The sequence below is a fragment of the Astatotilapia calliptera genome, chromosome 23, assembly GCF_900246225.1.
Source record: "Astatotilapia calliptera chromosome 23, fAstCal1.2, whole genome shotgun sequence".
In the NCBI taxonomy this organism is placed as follows: Eukaryota; Metazoa; Chordata; class Actinopteri; order Cichliformes; family Cichlidae; genus Astatotilapia; species Astatotilapia calliptera.
The window spans coordinates 24312949-24326825 of record NC_039323.1 but is presented as its reverse complement, the minus strand read 5'-3'; the positions used below and the strand labels follow the sequence as shown (position 1 = coordinate 24326825).

Sequence of the window (13877 nt, the reverse complement as noted above, 5' to 3'; positions counted from 1 at the left end):
CTTTCCTTCCCCACTTCCCTATATGATCTCTCTCCTCAGGAAGGTGAATAAGTGCTACAGAGGACGATCCTGCCCCATCATCGTGCACTGCAGGTACTACACAAATGCCAAGATATGTAAATATTTGCTAAAATCTGCCCCTGAATACCACAAACGGTGTGACATATGTATACACTTGACCAACTTTCATGGAACTTCTGTAGTATAAACAATTAGTTTTAGTACTTTTTAAAGAGTTTATTATCATCTGTAGTTAGTCTTTAATTAAGTAGACAGTACACTGCAAAAACTCAAAATCTTACCAAGTATATTTGTCTTATTTCTAGTCAAAATGATCTCATTACACTTAAAATAAGACACAATCAGCTACAGGGCAACATTTCAGTAAGCTAAAGGAACTTGTTTCAAGACAGTGAATCTTGAAACTAGAGAAAAACTAGAGATTTTTCACTTGTTCCACTGGCAGATTTTTTCACTTATTTTAAGCTAAAATATCTTGTATTAAGTGAAAAAATCTGCCAGTGGAACAAGTGAAAAATCTCTAGTTTTTCTCTAGTTTCAAGATTCACTGTCTTGAAACAAGTTCCTTTAGCTTACTGAAATGTTGCCCTGTAGCTGATTGTGTCTTATTTTAAGTGTAATGAGATCATTTTGACTAGAAATAAGACAAATATACTTGGTAAGATTTTGAGTTTTTGCTAGTTTGATGTTTTGTTTGATGTTATCTGAGTAAATTGAAGAAATTCTCATATTTATTTTGTGGTGTCTAATATTTACCTTTGTTCTTCTTTGCTTACAGTGATGGTACAGGACGGACCGGGACTTACATACTGATTGATATGGTTCTGAATCGCATGGCTAAAGGTAAACACTTATATTTATGACTGCACGTGGGTTTTTGTTCCATGAGAATGTAGTGTGTAACACGTCCAGGCAGTTATTTTAAAGCCCTGATCTATACAAATGGAGAGAGAGCTGTTTATGTCAATGACCACTACAACATAAAAACTGCATTTGCAGAATTACCAATCAAATGTGATAAAACTGCTGCAAAGGTTTGGTGATCTAGTCTAAAAAAATTTCCTATGGCTCTCTGCATAGTCATTGTCTGTAAGCAGTAAATCTTTTTCGTTGATGTTACAAAATTTTCCCATAGATTTTCTAAAGCTACAGTCATGAAGTGCTAGACACTGGTTGCTGGAATAAAACACTCCTTGCATTTGCTTTGCAGGGATCACTAGTAGACTGTAGCAGTCCCCTGTAGTTTGTTAAAGTCTTTCTTACAAAAGAATAAGTGAGACACAAACTGGAAACATGTTTGTTTGCCTTTAAAGTAGTCGTGCCTTATCACTGGAGTTAAAACGTGTGAAAAGGCAAAACTTTCACTTTGCCCCCCAGCAATCTGCTTATAATTAAATCAGTCTCAAAGAGGGTTGTGTTGCAGAGTGATTTCACCTGGCAACTGCCTCCAACAACCACTCTCCAGCTAGAAAGGGAATATACATTTTCCCCTACCAACCAGTGTTTTTCAGGGAGTCATAAATTGATCTCTAGGCCTGTGCAACTGGGGCCTAACTGAGGTAAGTGACCCAAAGAAAGATGATTCCTTTGTTATCTCCTTGAGCAGAGTATACACTGACCATCCTTTTTGAAAGAAAAGGAAATTAAGCCGTTCCACGAGTGTAGACAAACGAATGCAAACCAAATTAGCGCAAAACTTAAACTCCCCTTGATCATTTTTAATACAGTTCATAATCTCTAATTGGAGAACTCTGTCTTTTACTGGGTTGTCCACATTTATAGTCTAAGAACTCTTGGGCTCCCCTATCTGGAACACTTATATATAAGCCATCTATGTCCACTGTGAATGACCATCTTTGAACAGAGAGCGGGGCTTTACGACACCAACTGTCTGCTATCTAAAATTCAGTTATGAGATCCCTTCCCAGACGCCTTAACGCCCACTCACATCCTGGGCCATTTGACCTCAATAAATCACGATAGGGTTGGGCTAGGTTTTACTATGGGTTCACCCGAAACCTTGGCTGATTGGAACCCACACCCATTTTCACACCTTGGCTCATGTGATTAGGTAGAGGATCAGTAGGGGGGCTTAAAATCCGGGACTGTCCACCAATTGCGCTTAGAACTAAAGAAGTTTCTCGGATGAGAGGCTTTATTAAGTTTTCTTTAAGTTCAAGAAAACTTAAAGAAGTCCAGACACTTTTCTTTCCAAGCTCCTTAGACTACGATGACCTGGAAGACTGAGAGCCTTCACAGATGAACACTTGTGGTATTATTATCTAGAATTCTTGGGGATCTAGAACTGCTGGGTTGTAGTATCTAAGATTTTCTCTTTGTATTCCATCTTCAGGACATTGTAGTTTAAAGCCATCAGATCACTGTCAACAGCATCTGTAGTAATATAATTCTAGAGTATGTAAAGTCTGTCTGCCCTTTTCCTCAGTCCTTACAAAAAACAATCTTGTAATAAAAGTTTAACCAGTCTATCTCTTTTTGCAGGCGTGAAAGAGATAGACATCGCTGCTACACTGGAGCATGTCCGAGATCAGAGGCCTGGGATGGTCCGCACCAAGGTGAGTTTCTCTTCTCTCTTTTCATTTACTTGCGGTTCATTTTTTTGTTTTTCTGAAGAATAATAAGAAATAAAGAAAAAATCTGTCTTAAACTAGTTTAAAAAAAGAAGCTTTATCTGAATTTGGTGACTACATTATTTTAACTGGTTTTAGACTGGTTTATGGCATAGCTTTGACTTTGTTTAGTTTTTAGCTGGTTTTAGACTGCTTCATGACTTTAAACTAGATTTAGGTTTCTAGTTTTAATTGGTTTCAGTTTTATTCTGGTTTCCAACATTAATTGAAACTAGTGTTGGAAGGAGTTTTAATATTTTAACTTGGTTTTTATAGAGCAAAATCATAGCTCTATAAAAGGTAATATCAGGCAAGGTAATATCAGTTAGTCACATCAAATCATTTTGATGATTCTAATTGAACAATTAGGTCCAAATATGTCTTTGTTCTTTCTCTGATTGGTGGACTAGTTTTAACCACACACTTCATTCAAATGTGGGCAGTTATTGTTGCAAAAACTTTTGATGGGATGTTTTGCTACTAGTCTTTGTGTTCAGTGATATGTCTTTCAGTCTTACATTAAATGCATATAAGAGTACAATACTTTTGCAGACAGACTTGAGCATTTCTTAGCTTCCAGTATTTTCTACTTTACGCTAAGTTCCTTTAACTTCGGGGAGTACCAATGGAAAATTGGCCTTTTCTCTTTTCCAGGACCAGTTTGAGTTTGCACTGACTGCAGTTGCTGAGGAGGTGAATGCCATTCTCAAAGCTCTGCCCCAGTGAAACCAGTATCGAGCAGGGCTCTGATGAACGGACCCCAACGACTTGACCCACGCGCTTGACTTGTAACCTACCTTTCTCTTTCTGTCTACTGACAAACGACAGCATTAATAGGAGTCACAGAGACTGAAGATTTTAGCAAGGAGTTAATCTGTTTCGATAGTTGACACGGGTGTGTCCAGGGACCTTCAGGAGAAAGAAGTAATGAAAATTAAACCTGGATCATGTGGCTATTGAAAGTGGTTTTCAGTTTTAAATCTGATTGTTACCTGTTGAAATCCAATCTGAAAGTGTTGTAGCTGTTGAAATGAATTGACTTTTGCCTCAAGGAATAAGCTAAATTTAAAATGCATATTTACGTCTACATGTATTTGAAAGCATCTGAATGCTCTAAAAGTGTTGTAATGCAGTGTGAAGACTGACATTTAATTTCCTCTCCTCACACGACTAACATCCTTTGTGCCATTTGGATTGTTTTGTCTCTGAATATTGTTTGTTGCCTCACGCAAGATAAAAGAAAATCTTAAAAAAAAAAGAAACTATTCTAAGAGAAAAAAATAAAAGCTATTTTGTATCTGTAAGACCTTAAATAAATCTTTTCGTGTGTAAGTGCTGCAAATACTTCATGCGAGTTCTGACTTTGTCTGAGGCTTCGCGACAGCCAGTTCTTTATTGCGGTTTTGTAGAACTACATCCATGCATACCACTTAGCTATACTTGCACCATTTTAATCCTTTAAATTTAGATCTCTTCACATGTTTTAATAGCTTTTTATAGACTCTTCAATTTGATTAGCTGGAGCTACAAATGTTTAAATTAATTTTTCTGCAAGTTTTCTTCCAGCTAACCAGGTTTGAGTCACTCATTTCCAAGCATTTACTTTGATTACATTTAACAAAACAAAATAAATAACTAAAATAATTCACACAAAACTTAAACTCTAATTCTCTGAACTTCATGTTTCATAGAATGTACACATTACAACTTGAGAGATTGCATTCATTCCGACCCAAAGTAAACACAGACAAAGTATAACTTTATTGTGGTTTTATTTGGAATAAATGCATTGCTGGCTGGAATGTGCAGAACTGCAGAAAGATACAAGTCCAATATTGCTTTGTAAACACTGAACTACAGCAATCAGCAAATGGACCTTCCAGAAGCCTAGTACTCCTCGCCTTCGTCCTCCTCTCCAACACTGTCGGTTCCCACCTCCTCATAATCCTTCTCCAGGGCAGCCATGTCCTCTCTGGCCTCTGAGAACTCTCCCTCCTCCATTCCCTCTCCCACATACCAGTGGACGAAGGCCCTCTTGGCGTACATCAGATCGAACTTGTGGTCGAGTCGAGCCCAGGCCTCTGCGATGGCAGTGGTGTTGCTCAGCATGCACACTGCTCTCTGCACCTTGGCCAGGTCTCCTCCAGGAACCACGGTGGGGGGCTGGTAGTTGATGCCCACCTTGAAGCCTGTAGGACACCAGTCCACAAACTGAATGGTGCGTTTTGTCTTGATGGTGGCAATGGCTGAATTGACATCTTTGGGTACTACATCACCACGGTACAGGAGGCAGCAGGCCATGTACTTCCCATGGCGAGGGTCACACTTCACCATCTGATTGGCCGGCTCGAAGCAGGCATTGGTGATATCAGCCACAGAGAGCTGCTCGTGATAGGCCTTCTCTGCTGAGATAACAGGGGCATAGGTGGCCAGAGGGAAGTGGATGCGAGGGTAGGGCACCAAGTTGGTCTGGAACTCTGTCAGGTCCACGTTCAAGGCTCCATCGAAGCGAAGGGAGGCGGTGATGGAGGAGACGATCTGACCAATCAGCCTGTTGAGGTTGGTGTAGGTGGGACGCTCGATGTCCAGGTTCCTGCGGCAGATGTCATAGATGGCCTCATTGTCCACCATGAAGGCACAGTCAGAGTGCTCCAGGGTGGTGTGGGTGGTCAGGATGGAGTTGTAGGGCTCCACCACGGCTGTGGACACTTGAGGAGCTGGGTAAACTGCGAACTCCAACTTTGACTTCTTGCCGTAGTCAACGGAGAGACGCTCCATGAGCAGAGAGGTGAAACCGGAGCCGGTTCCTCCTCCAAAGGAGTGGAAGATGAGGAAACCCTGCAGCCCTGTGCACTGGTCAGCCTGGAAAATAAAAGTGTCTGAAACGTTAACCCTCAAGTCTTATTAAAAGCACCAGCTTTAACTTGTTCCAAAGATTTGTGCTCACCAGTTTGCGAGTCCTGTCAAGAACCAGGTCAATGATCTCTTTACCCACTGTGTAGTGACCTCGGGCGTAGTTGTTGGCTGCGTCTTCCTTTCCAGTGATGAGCTGCTCGGGGTGGAAAAGCTGGCGGTAGGTTCCTGTACGGACTTCATCTGAGGAACAAACAAATAGACCTTTAGTGGTGGCTCCACTTCATCATGAAACACTGGGCGCCTTTCTTATATTTGTGTCCAAAGCTGCAAAAATTTATGCTATGAGTAAAATCATTTATTCAGAATGAAGCTATATTTAAGCCTATTTTAGACCATTTACTGAGGGGTTATGAAGTGGCTTCCTACAAGAAACTTAAAGTAACTCGACCACATTTATTTAATTTGAAAAAATTGTGAGTCAACACTCACTTTTATTGCCCAAGTCATAATGGATGGCAACCCAACTTAAAAATGAAAAACTCTGACTTTTGCAACTGCCTCCAAGAGCCTTTGGACCAATTCCTATGTGAAGGCTAAAACCAAAGCATGTGGGTCTTAGTTTTGCTTTCAAGTGCCTCATTTGTGCTGCTAGCACCAACAGTGAGCAGCCAACTAGCTATTCTGTTCTATTCTATTAGAATAGCCCTTTATTGTCATGGTACATGTACAACAAAATTATGAGTGCTCCACATCAACTGTGCAGGAGTTTAACAAAATGGAAATGACATCACGAATAAATAGCAAATGGAAGATTGGTAGCATTAGTCAGAAGAAAGCCAGATTTTTGTAGTAAAACCTGTCTGACCAAATATGAATTTGACAGTTAGGGGAAACTTCGATAAACATCAAGAGGCTGTTCCACTGATTGAGTGATACGAAGTCAGAGAACATGACAAAAATGTTCCTAATGACGGCAACAAAAGTAAAGTGGCTAATGTAATCCAGAGCTCAGAGCCAGCAGTGTTGGTATCAGCAGGGAAAGGATCAAAGCAGATTGAAGAAAATGGCACAGAAAGGGGATCGATCTCTTGTTATCTGGTGAAGTTGCAAATATACTGGAGAATGATGTGTACCTTACTGACTTTTTGCTCATCTGTAGTCATTTGTGGGGAACTTCAACATTAATTTAAACTTTCTCATACACAACTGGTTTTAAAATAAGGGACCAAGCTGCACATTTAGAAATATTTACCAATGACTGTCGGCTCCAAGTCCACAAAGATTGCTCTGGGAACATGTTTGCCAGCGCCAGTCTCACTGAAGAAGGTGTTGAAGGAGTCGTCGCCTCCTCCGATAGTTTTGTCACTGGGCATTTGACCGTCCGGCTGGATGCCATGCTCCAGGCAGTACAGCTCCCAGCATGCATTGCCCATTTGGGCTCCGGCCTGGCCGACGTGCATTGAAATACACTCACGCTGTGGAAGAGCAGAGGAAAAGATGAGTTAGCCTAGCTCTTGCTTTGCATTTACAATGTTTATCACAGAACTGCATTTTAAGGCAGTCTATAAATGATCAAATATTTATGACTGTCATGTATGTTTGAATAAGTAACCTTGTTGCCAAAACTGGTTATTTGCATTTGGGTGAGTGCATGAAAAACCCTGGTTAATAGGGCACCATATCAGTTTTAATATTTTGATCTTGGTTAGCAAATACACAGCAGATCATAAACAGGAAAAGTATACTATTACTCTAATTACAGTCCAGATTATTTTACTTTTGAGGAAGGTCAAAGCTTTTTAAGGTAGTAATAAACTTGCATGTTCTCGTGAACAACAGGGCTTTGTAAATATTTGCACCATTTCCAAACACTGAAAGATTTTAATCCAACAGAAAGTCTAAAAAGGTGAACCGACAGTTTTATTTTCCTATATTTGGAAATGAGCTGTTGGAATCCAGATTAAAGTGGTTTCCTGGTTATGTCCATTTCCATCCTTCGTGTGGTTGTTTCTCAAAGTCTTTTTAATCAAGAACCCTCAGAAGCAAAAAGAGAGTTGAATGTGATACTAACAAAGGTGTAACTAATTGTACTAATCAATTTGACTGAACTTTAAAGTTTCTGTAAGTATCTAGACCCGATTTAAAAAACTAACCTCCCATTAGTCTTATTGAAGGTTTAGGTTCTTTATTAAAGCAAGTAACAAAGGCGTTGAGAATATTACCCTCTATATAGTGAGTAAACTCGTGGGTTAAAGTACGATCAAAAAATAATAATTCTGAAATGAAAAACAAAGTGGTGTAGGTGGTTAGAGATAAGTGTCTGAATGTTTAATGACATAAAACATTAACATTTATTTAAAAATGTTTAATTCAGAAGACTTAGTAATTTCATTTGTAAGATTTTTGGAAACAAGACACATTCAATTGTAGAGTGTGAAAGGAAAAAAGATTAACTTCAGTGCAGTGTCAGGACATGCCGGTGTTGTGCCAAAAAGTGATTGTCTGCCAAAAAGTGATTTCCGGTATTTGCCAAAACGCAATTGCTCATATTTAAAGTGCTATAAGTAACTTGTTGGGCTATAATATGTTAAACATATGTCAAATGCATCCCTTGACATAAAGTCATCTTGAGCCACAAACAACATTCGTGTAAAAAGATACAAGCCGCAATCAGTTTTTGGCAGCGACTTTTATATAACCTTTATTTATGCAGTAAAAAAAAAAAAAAAAAAATCTCATTAACATTAAAAATGTATTTTGTAAGAGTAAGTTGCCCAACAGGACAGCAGAAATGGCAGCAAATATTACAATAGTTCTGTAAAAATATTTTAAATGGGGATAAAGGACCGGATTGGCTATAATGTAAGTACAAGTTCTAAAGATACTTAAAAAACAGATAATTTTTTAATTCTTTATGCAACCCCTTTGTATCCCCTGTTCACCGAAGTCTATTTACGAACATACGTAAAGATATTACACATAAAAAATACACAGAAACACTGGAAATCAGTTTTTGGCAGACAATCACTTTTTGGCACAACACCGGAACATCCGAGCAGCAGTTTTACCCTTAGGTAGGGCTTTCCGCATGCCTGATGAGCTCCAACATGGCAGGGTGACCCCTCCCAAAAACAGCAGATCACTAAAAATCACCCTGCGGGCAGAGGAGTTTTGAAAAAAAAAAAAAAAATCCATTCAGAGCGGAAGCAGCTCTGCTCCCTGCCCCCACTCTGATCCCCACCTCTGTGTAACGTTCACGGACAGGGCGTTATCTAATGGCGCCAGTTAAAAAAAAAAAAAAAAACCCAGAAGTTTCAGTTTCAGCACGACCGCTTACAGAAAGACATGACACGTGTGCACACGACCGTTACAGGCCATTTCTATTTCTTTAAAACGTCTTTTTTATTACGAACTCGTGGGGTTTGATCTGCACTCTTTTTTTTGTCTCTTTAGTTTTAACTGCGCCAGCAGTTTGGCCTGCTTCCACGTTACATAATGTTAAGTGCGCACATGCGTACACAAAACAGAATTTTTTTTAAAAAAATATATTCAAAATACTTTTACTTAGAGCTATATTTTAAGATTTAAATAAATTAGTCCATAGCGCTTGGCAGTTTTTTTTAATCATTTATTTTTTTTAACAAAAACCTTGCGTTTATTGTAACACCCGTCATTATGTGACTTAAAAAGAAAGCAAGCAACGTTATTTTTAAAAAAAACCGACAAACGTTTACTAAGCTTACCATTTTTGTGCTGTTTTCTCCTTCGACCCGACGTTGAAGAATCGGTTGGTGAAGGCAGGACTGAAGAGCGGAAGAGCAGCCGGTCTTATTTATACTTTTTGAGGGGGCGTAGCCAAACCGAAGGTTTGAATTTCCTGTTGGCGGGAACGAACGTTGGGTAGTGCTGCATTCACATACGGTCCGATTTTGTATCTCGTCTTTCAGTATGTCGTCTTTTCAGCTCTAAACGTGTCTTCACATTTCGTGTTAAGACAGAAACAAAAAAGATAGTCTGGATAAAAGGTGAATTAAAAGCCACCGTTGCCTACAATAATTGTCCATCAGGCTTTGAAATAAAGTTTTAAATATTAGTTGGGCTCAGAGAGCCAGATGAAAAATACTTTGAAAATAATTTGAAAAACTGAAATTAAGGTGCATTAACTCTTGATTTTTTTTCTTTAGGGAAAACAAAGAAAGTTGAACTGACGTTATTGTAGTGATGACATATAACTGTGACTTTTTAACTTTTGTTGTAATTACCCTCTAAAGAATTTGATTAAAACTTTTACCACCAGGTAAAGTGGGTGTTATGAGACATTCTCTGGTATCTACTTTGAGCACTCAAAGTGCTTTTCTGCTATAAGCTTCACCCACAAACACATTCATACAAGTGTGTCTTATACCTAGACACTTTTAACTTTAAAAAAAATGCTTTTAAAAAGTGTTTACTTTTTTCCTTTGATTCTTACCCCCTTTTTCCCAATAACCTTTGTCTTTTGCCAGGCTGCCATTTCAACTCAGGACGTGTTGTTCATGAATTACCTTGTAAAACAAAGGTTACACTGAAACACTCACTTAATATCTCCTCACCAAAATGAACACAACTAGGACGTGAATTCTAAGTGGTTGTTTCTTCACATCCCGTTGTTAATTTTAGCGATTAAAAAAAATATATTTTTATACTATTTTTAATTGCAGTCATTTAAGGGTTTTTAAACTTATTTCTGAGATATGTCATATAAAATGTAAAAAGCTCGCAAACATGCATTCTTTCGTTCAGCTTCCCTTTCAAATAATGACAAAGAAAACCTCCTTAAGACAACATAATGACATATTTGTTCCAAAACATATGAATAAATAAACTGCAACAAGTGATTACCTCACATTTATTCTTTATGGATGAAGAGCAAACACTACAGGGAAAGCAGGTCTAATCCTGGGTCGTTGTTTTTTTGGTGCGTAAGATTTAGATATTCAGGCTATTCAGGAAGGGCAAATAAAGCTTGAGTTGTGCAGCATGATTAGACAAAGACTTGTCAGTTTAATGTCTCAAGAAAAAGACACACGGTAAACATGATATCTTGTCACTGCAAACAGAGGATTGTAGAGTGGAAACTAGGGTCTAAGAATATTATACAACAATGCAAATGTCGAGGTGCTTGCCAACTTTGAAAGGCTTATAGGTAGTAGTTTTAATTTCACAGAACTGAAGGAGCAACAAAAGGCTTTACTGTGCTACAAACAAAGCTTTTGTCAGATTATTGTCTAAAACCTACAGGAATGTGCAGCTCAGTTTGTTTGAAAGAAACTTAGACTTGATCTCATTGATTAATTTAGCTTTAAAACTCCTCCCCCTCTTCCTCTCCTTCATCGCCGATGCTGTCAGTTCCCACCTCCTCATAATCCTTCTCCAGGGCAGCCATGTCCTCTCTGGCCTCTGAGAACTCTCCCTCCTCCATTCCCTCTCCCACATACCAGTGGACGAAGGCCCTCTTGGCGTACATCAGATCGAACTTGTGGTCGAGTCGAGCCCAGGCCTCTGCGATGGCAGTGGTGTTGCTCAGCATGCACACGGCTCTCTGCACTTTGGCCAGGTCTCCTCCAGGAACCACGGTGGGGGGCTGGTAGTTGATGCCCACCTTGAAACCTGTAGGACACCAGTCCACAAACTGAATGGTGCGTTTCGTCTTGATGGTGGCAATGGCGGCATTCACATCTTTGGGTACCACATCACCACGGTACAGAAGGCAGCAGGCCATGTACTTTCCATGGCGAGGGTCACACTTCACCATCTGATTGGCCGGCTCGAAGCAGGCATTGGTGATCTCAGCTACAGAGAGCTGCTCGTGATAGGCCTTCTCTGCTGAGATAACAGGGGCATAGGTGGCTAGAGGGAAGTGGATGCGAGGGTAGGGCACCAGGTTGGTCTGGAACTCTGTCAGGTCCACGTTCAAGGCTCCATCGAAGCGAAGGGAGGCGGTGATGGAGGAGACGATCTGACCAATCAGCCTGTTGAGATTGGTGTAGGTGGGACGCTCGATGTCCAGGTTCCTGCGGCAGATGTCATAGATGGCCTCATTGTCCACCATGAAGGCACAGTCAGAGTGCTCCAGGGTGGTGTGGGTGGTCAGGATGGAGTTGTAGGGCTCCACCACAGCTGTGGACACTTGAGGAGCTGGATAGATGGCGAATTCTAGCTTTGACTTCTTGCCGTAGTCAACAGAGAGACGCTCCATGAGCAGAGAGGTGAAACCCGAGCCAGTTCCTCCTCCAAAGGAGTGGAAGATGAGGAAACCCTGCAGCCCTGTGCACTGGTCAGCCTGGTGGTAGAAAATAAATCTTTTTATTGTTACTAGTTACACTGGAAATTTTAACTCATGACATTACAAGTGATAAACTCACCAGTTTACGAATTCTGTCAAGAACCAGGTCAATGATCTCTTTCCCGATGGTGTAGTGACCTCGGGCGTAGTTGTTGGCTGCATCTTCCTTTCCAGTGATGAGCTGCTCGGGGTGGAAGAGCTGGCGGTAGGTTCCTGTACGGACTTCATCTGTATTTGGAAGACATTGAGAGTATACTCAAAGATTAGGAATGGTGGTTTGGTTTGACACTTAATTTATCACTCTCTAGTTATTCCTGCATTCTTACCAATGACAGTTGGTTCCAGGTCCACAAAGACAGCCCTGGGAACATGTTTTCCAGCTCCCGTTTCACTGAAGAAGGTGTTGAAGGAGTCATCTCCTCCTCCAATGGTCTTGTCACTGGGCATCTGACCATCCGGCTGGATGCCGTGCTCCAGGCAGTACAGCTCCCAGCATGCATTGCCTATCTGGGCACCGGCTTGGCCAACATGGACAGAGATACACTCACGCTGCAAGAACAAGTGGTTCAAATGTCAAACAAAGATCTGAAGTAAAAGCTACATTTTAATGTCTTTGTCACAGATTTTCTTTCCAGCTTTAATACACTAATCAGAGGAGATTATTCAACAGAAAACAACCCCAATGGCAGACAGAAATTCTGTTGTATTTTGTAGCATCAAAAGGGGACTTTTTATTGGTAACTTAAAGAACACAAAGGTCTGTACTACAATGGCAGGAAAAACATCTCAAATGAACTGACAAAGGCATATGCACAGACTATATATCAGAGTTATTATAGATGTACAAATTTATCACTACTTATTGTTATTTATTTATGTTTTCATCTTTTTTTGTTTTCAATTCACTTTATTTGCAGTTAGTCTTTAGAATGGCCTGCTCATTTCAGTTTAGTCTTTATTGTTTTTAAATTTTTTGTTTCAGTGTTTTAGTTTTTTCACAAATTAACTGGGGCATTTATTGTAGTGGGGGTTTAAGAAGTTTAGAAAGCGTATTAAAATAAACCACTCTCATACCATCATGAATACTGTCATGTAGACATGCCAGTTTCAGTGCTTGATATGTTGACACATTTGACCAAATTTGAAACTAAAGAAGAAAACTAAAGACATTTCCTATACATTTGGATTTAATTTTAATTACTTGGTTAATAAAAAAATATCATTTGAATCAGTTTTGGTTTCAGAATAGTTTTTTTTTTTTAAACTTATTTTTATTGGCTAAAAGGAAGAGGTGAATTTAATCAGACATTTAAGAAAGATCAGAAAAGAACAAAGAAAGGAATGGGAAACAAAGAAAACCACACCAGAATATAACCTTCAAAATAAAACAGGAAGTAAACTGAAAGGGGGTCCAAACTTAGTAAGATGCAGAAAAATACAGGAGGCATTTGGAAAGAATAAATACTCCAAGAAAGAGATAAACTAATAAATAAATAAATAAAAAATCACACTCCATTTTATACACCCAATGTCCCTGTGAGAGGTTTTTTTCTCTCAGAAATCATCCGAAGCTGTTCAACAGAGGAACTTAAACAGAAAATGAAAGGCTTCTCACCATATTTTTGGAGCTTTGAGGAGTCCCTTGTTCACTTGAGAGGAGTGGCTGGGGATATTGTGTGTGAAATGCGAGTGCAGTAAGCTGCTTTATAGCCAAGCATCACCAAGCAACAGCCTGCAATGTTGTGGTAACTGGAGGAGCTGAAGAAGCAAACACCAGCTCCTTCAATAACAAATGAGGGTGCAGAACACAAAAAAGAAAACCCACTGTACAAACAGAAGGTACTAAAGCTGTTGTTATACACACAAGTAACCAACAGTGAAATATTTGGCCCATAACTGTGTCACCTCACCTAATTTTTCATGTTAGATTTAAGGTAAATCTGCTGTTCTGTCTGTGCAGTCAGTACCTTGTGGTTCAGATCTGAATGAAAAATTTAAATATGATGGAAACATTTATCTGTGGATGGCTCTAACTCATAACTCTT

General features: G+C 39.6%; 2 protein-coding genes across 5 annotated transcripts in view; one reads left to right on the top strand and one right to left on the bottom strand.

The window, feature by feature from the left end:
• The window catches only part of ptprnb (protein tyrosine phosphatase receptor type Nb), a 57237-nt gene extending 53244 nt beyond the window's left edge, over positions 1-3993 (top strand). For both annotated transcript variants that reach the window (XM_026158534.1, XM_026158533.1), the window contains 4 exons: positions 40-93; positions 800-864; positions 2524-2597; positions 3306-3993. In XM_026158534.1, coding sequence (XP_026014319.1) covers positions 40-93; positions 800-864; positions 2524-2597; positions 3306-3377 — 265 coding nt within the window. In that variant the 3' untranslated portion in view covers positions 3378-3993. The remainder of the gene's footprint in view (positions 1-39; positions 94-799; positions 865-2523; positions 2598-3305) is intronic.
• A 413-nt stretch (positions 3994-4406) lies between these two features.
• LOC113016055 (tubulin alpha-1A chain-like) lies at positions 4407-13490 on the bottom strand. Of its 3 annotated transcripts, XM_026158541.1 has the most exons (5): positions 13448-13487; positions 12159-12381; positions 11912-12060; positions 10903-11829; positions 4407-4586 (listed from the first exon to the last, which is right to left on the bottom strand). In XM_026158541.1, the coding sequence occupies exons 1-5, from the start codon at positions 13448-13450 to the stop codon at positions 4539-4541; spliced, it is 1350 nt and encodes a 449-aa protein (XP_026014326.1). In that variant the 5' UTR covers positions 13451-13487; the 3' UTR covers positions 4407-4538. The 3 variants fall into 3 exon arrangements, with proteins under 3 accessions (XP_026014326.1, XP_026014325.1, XP_026014324.1); XM_026158540.1 differs by lacking the exons at positions 10903-11829; positions 11912-12060; positions 12159-12381; positions 13448-13487 and adding exons at positions 5599-5747; positions 6760-6982; positions 9251-9332 and having other exon boundaries at positions 4407-5513; XM_026158539.1 differs by lacking the exon at positions 4407-4586 and having other exon boundaries at positions 10382-11829; positions 13448-13490.
• Positions 13491-13877: the final 387 nt, after the last annotated feature.

Excerpts from the sequence above, each read along its gene's own strand:
- LOC113016055 (XM_026158539.1), bottom strand. Across the intron at positions 12,061-12,158 it reads CCTGGAACCAACTGTCATTG|ATGAAGTCCGTACAGGAACC; the intron begins GTAAGAATGCAG and ends TTCCAAATACAG. Across the intron at positions 11,830-11,911 it reads TTGACAGAATTCGTAAACTG|GCTGACCAGTGCACAGGGCT; the intron begins GTGAGTTTATCA and ends TTCTACCACCAG.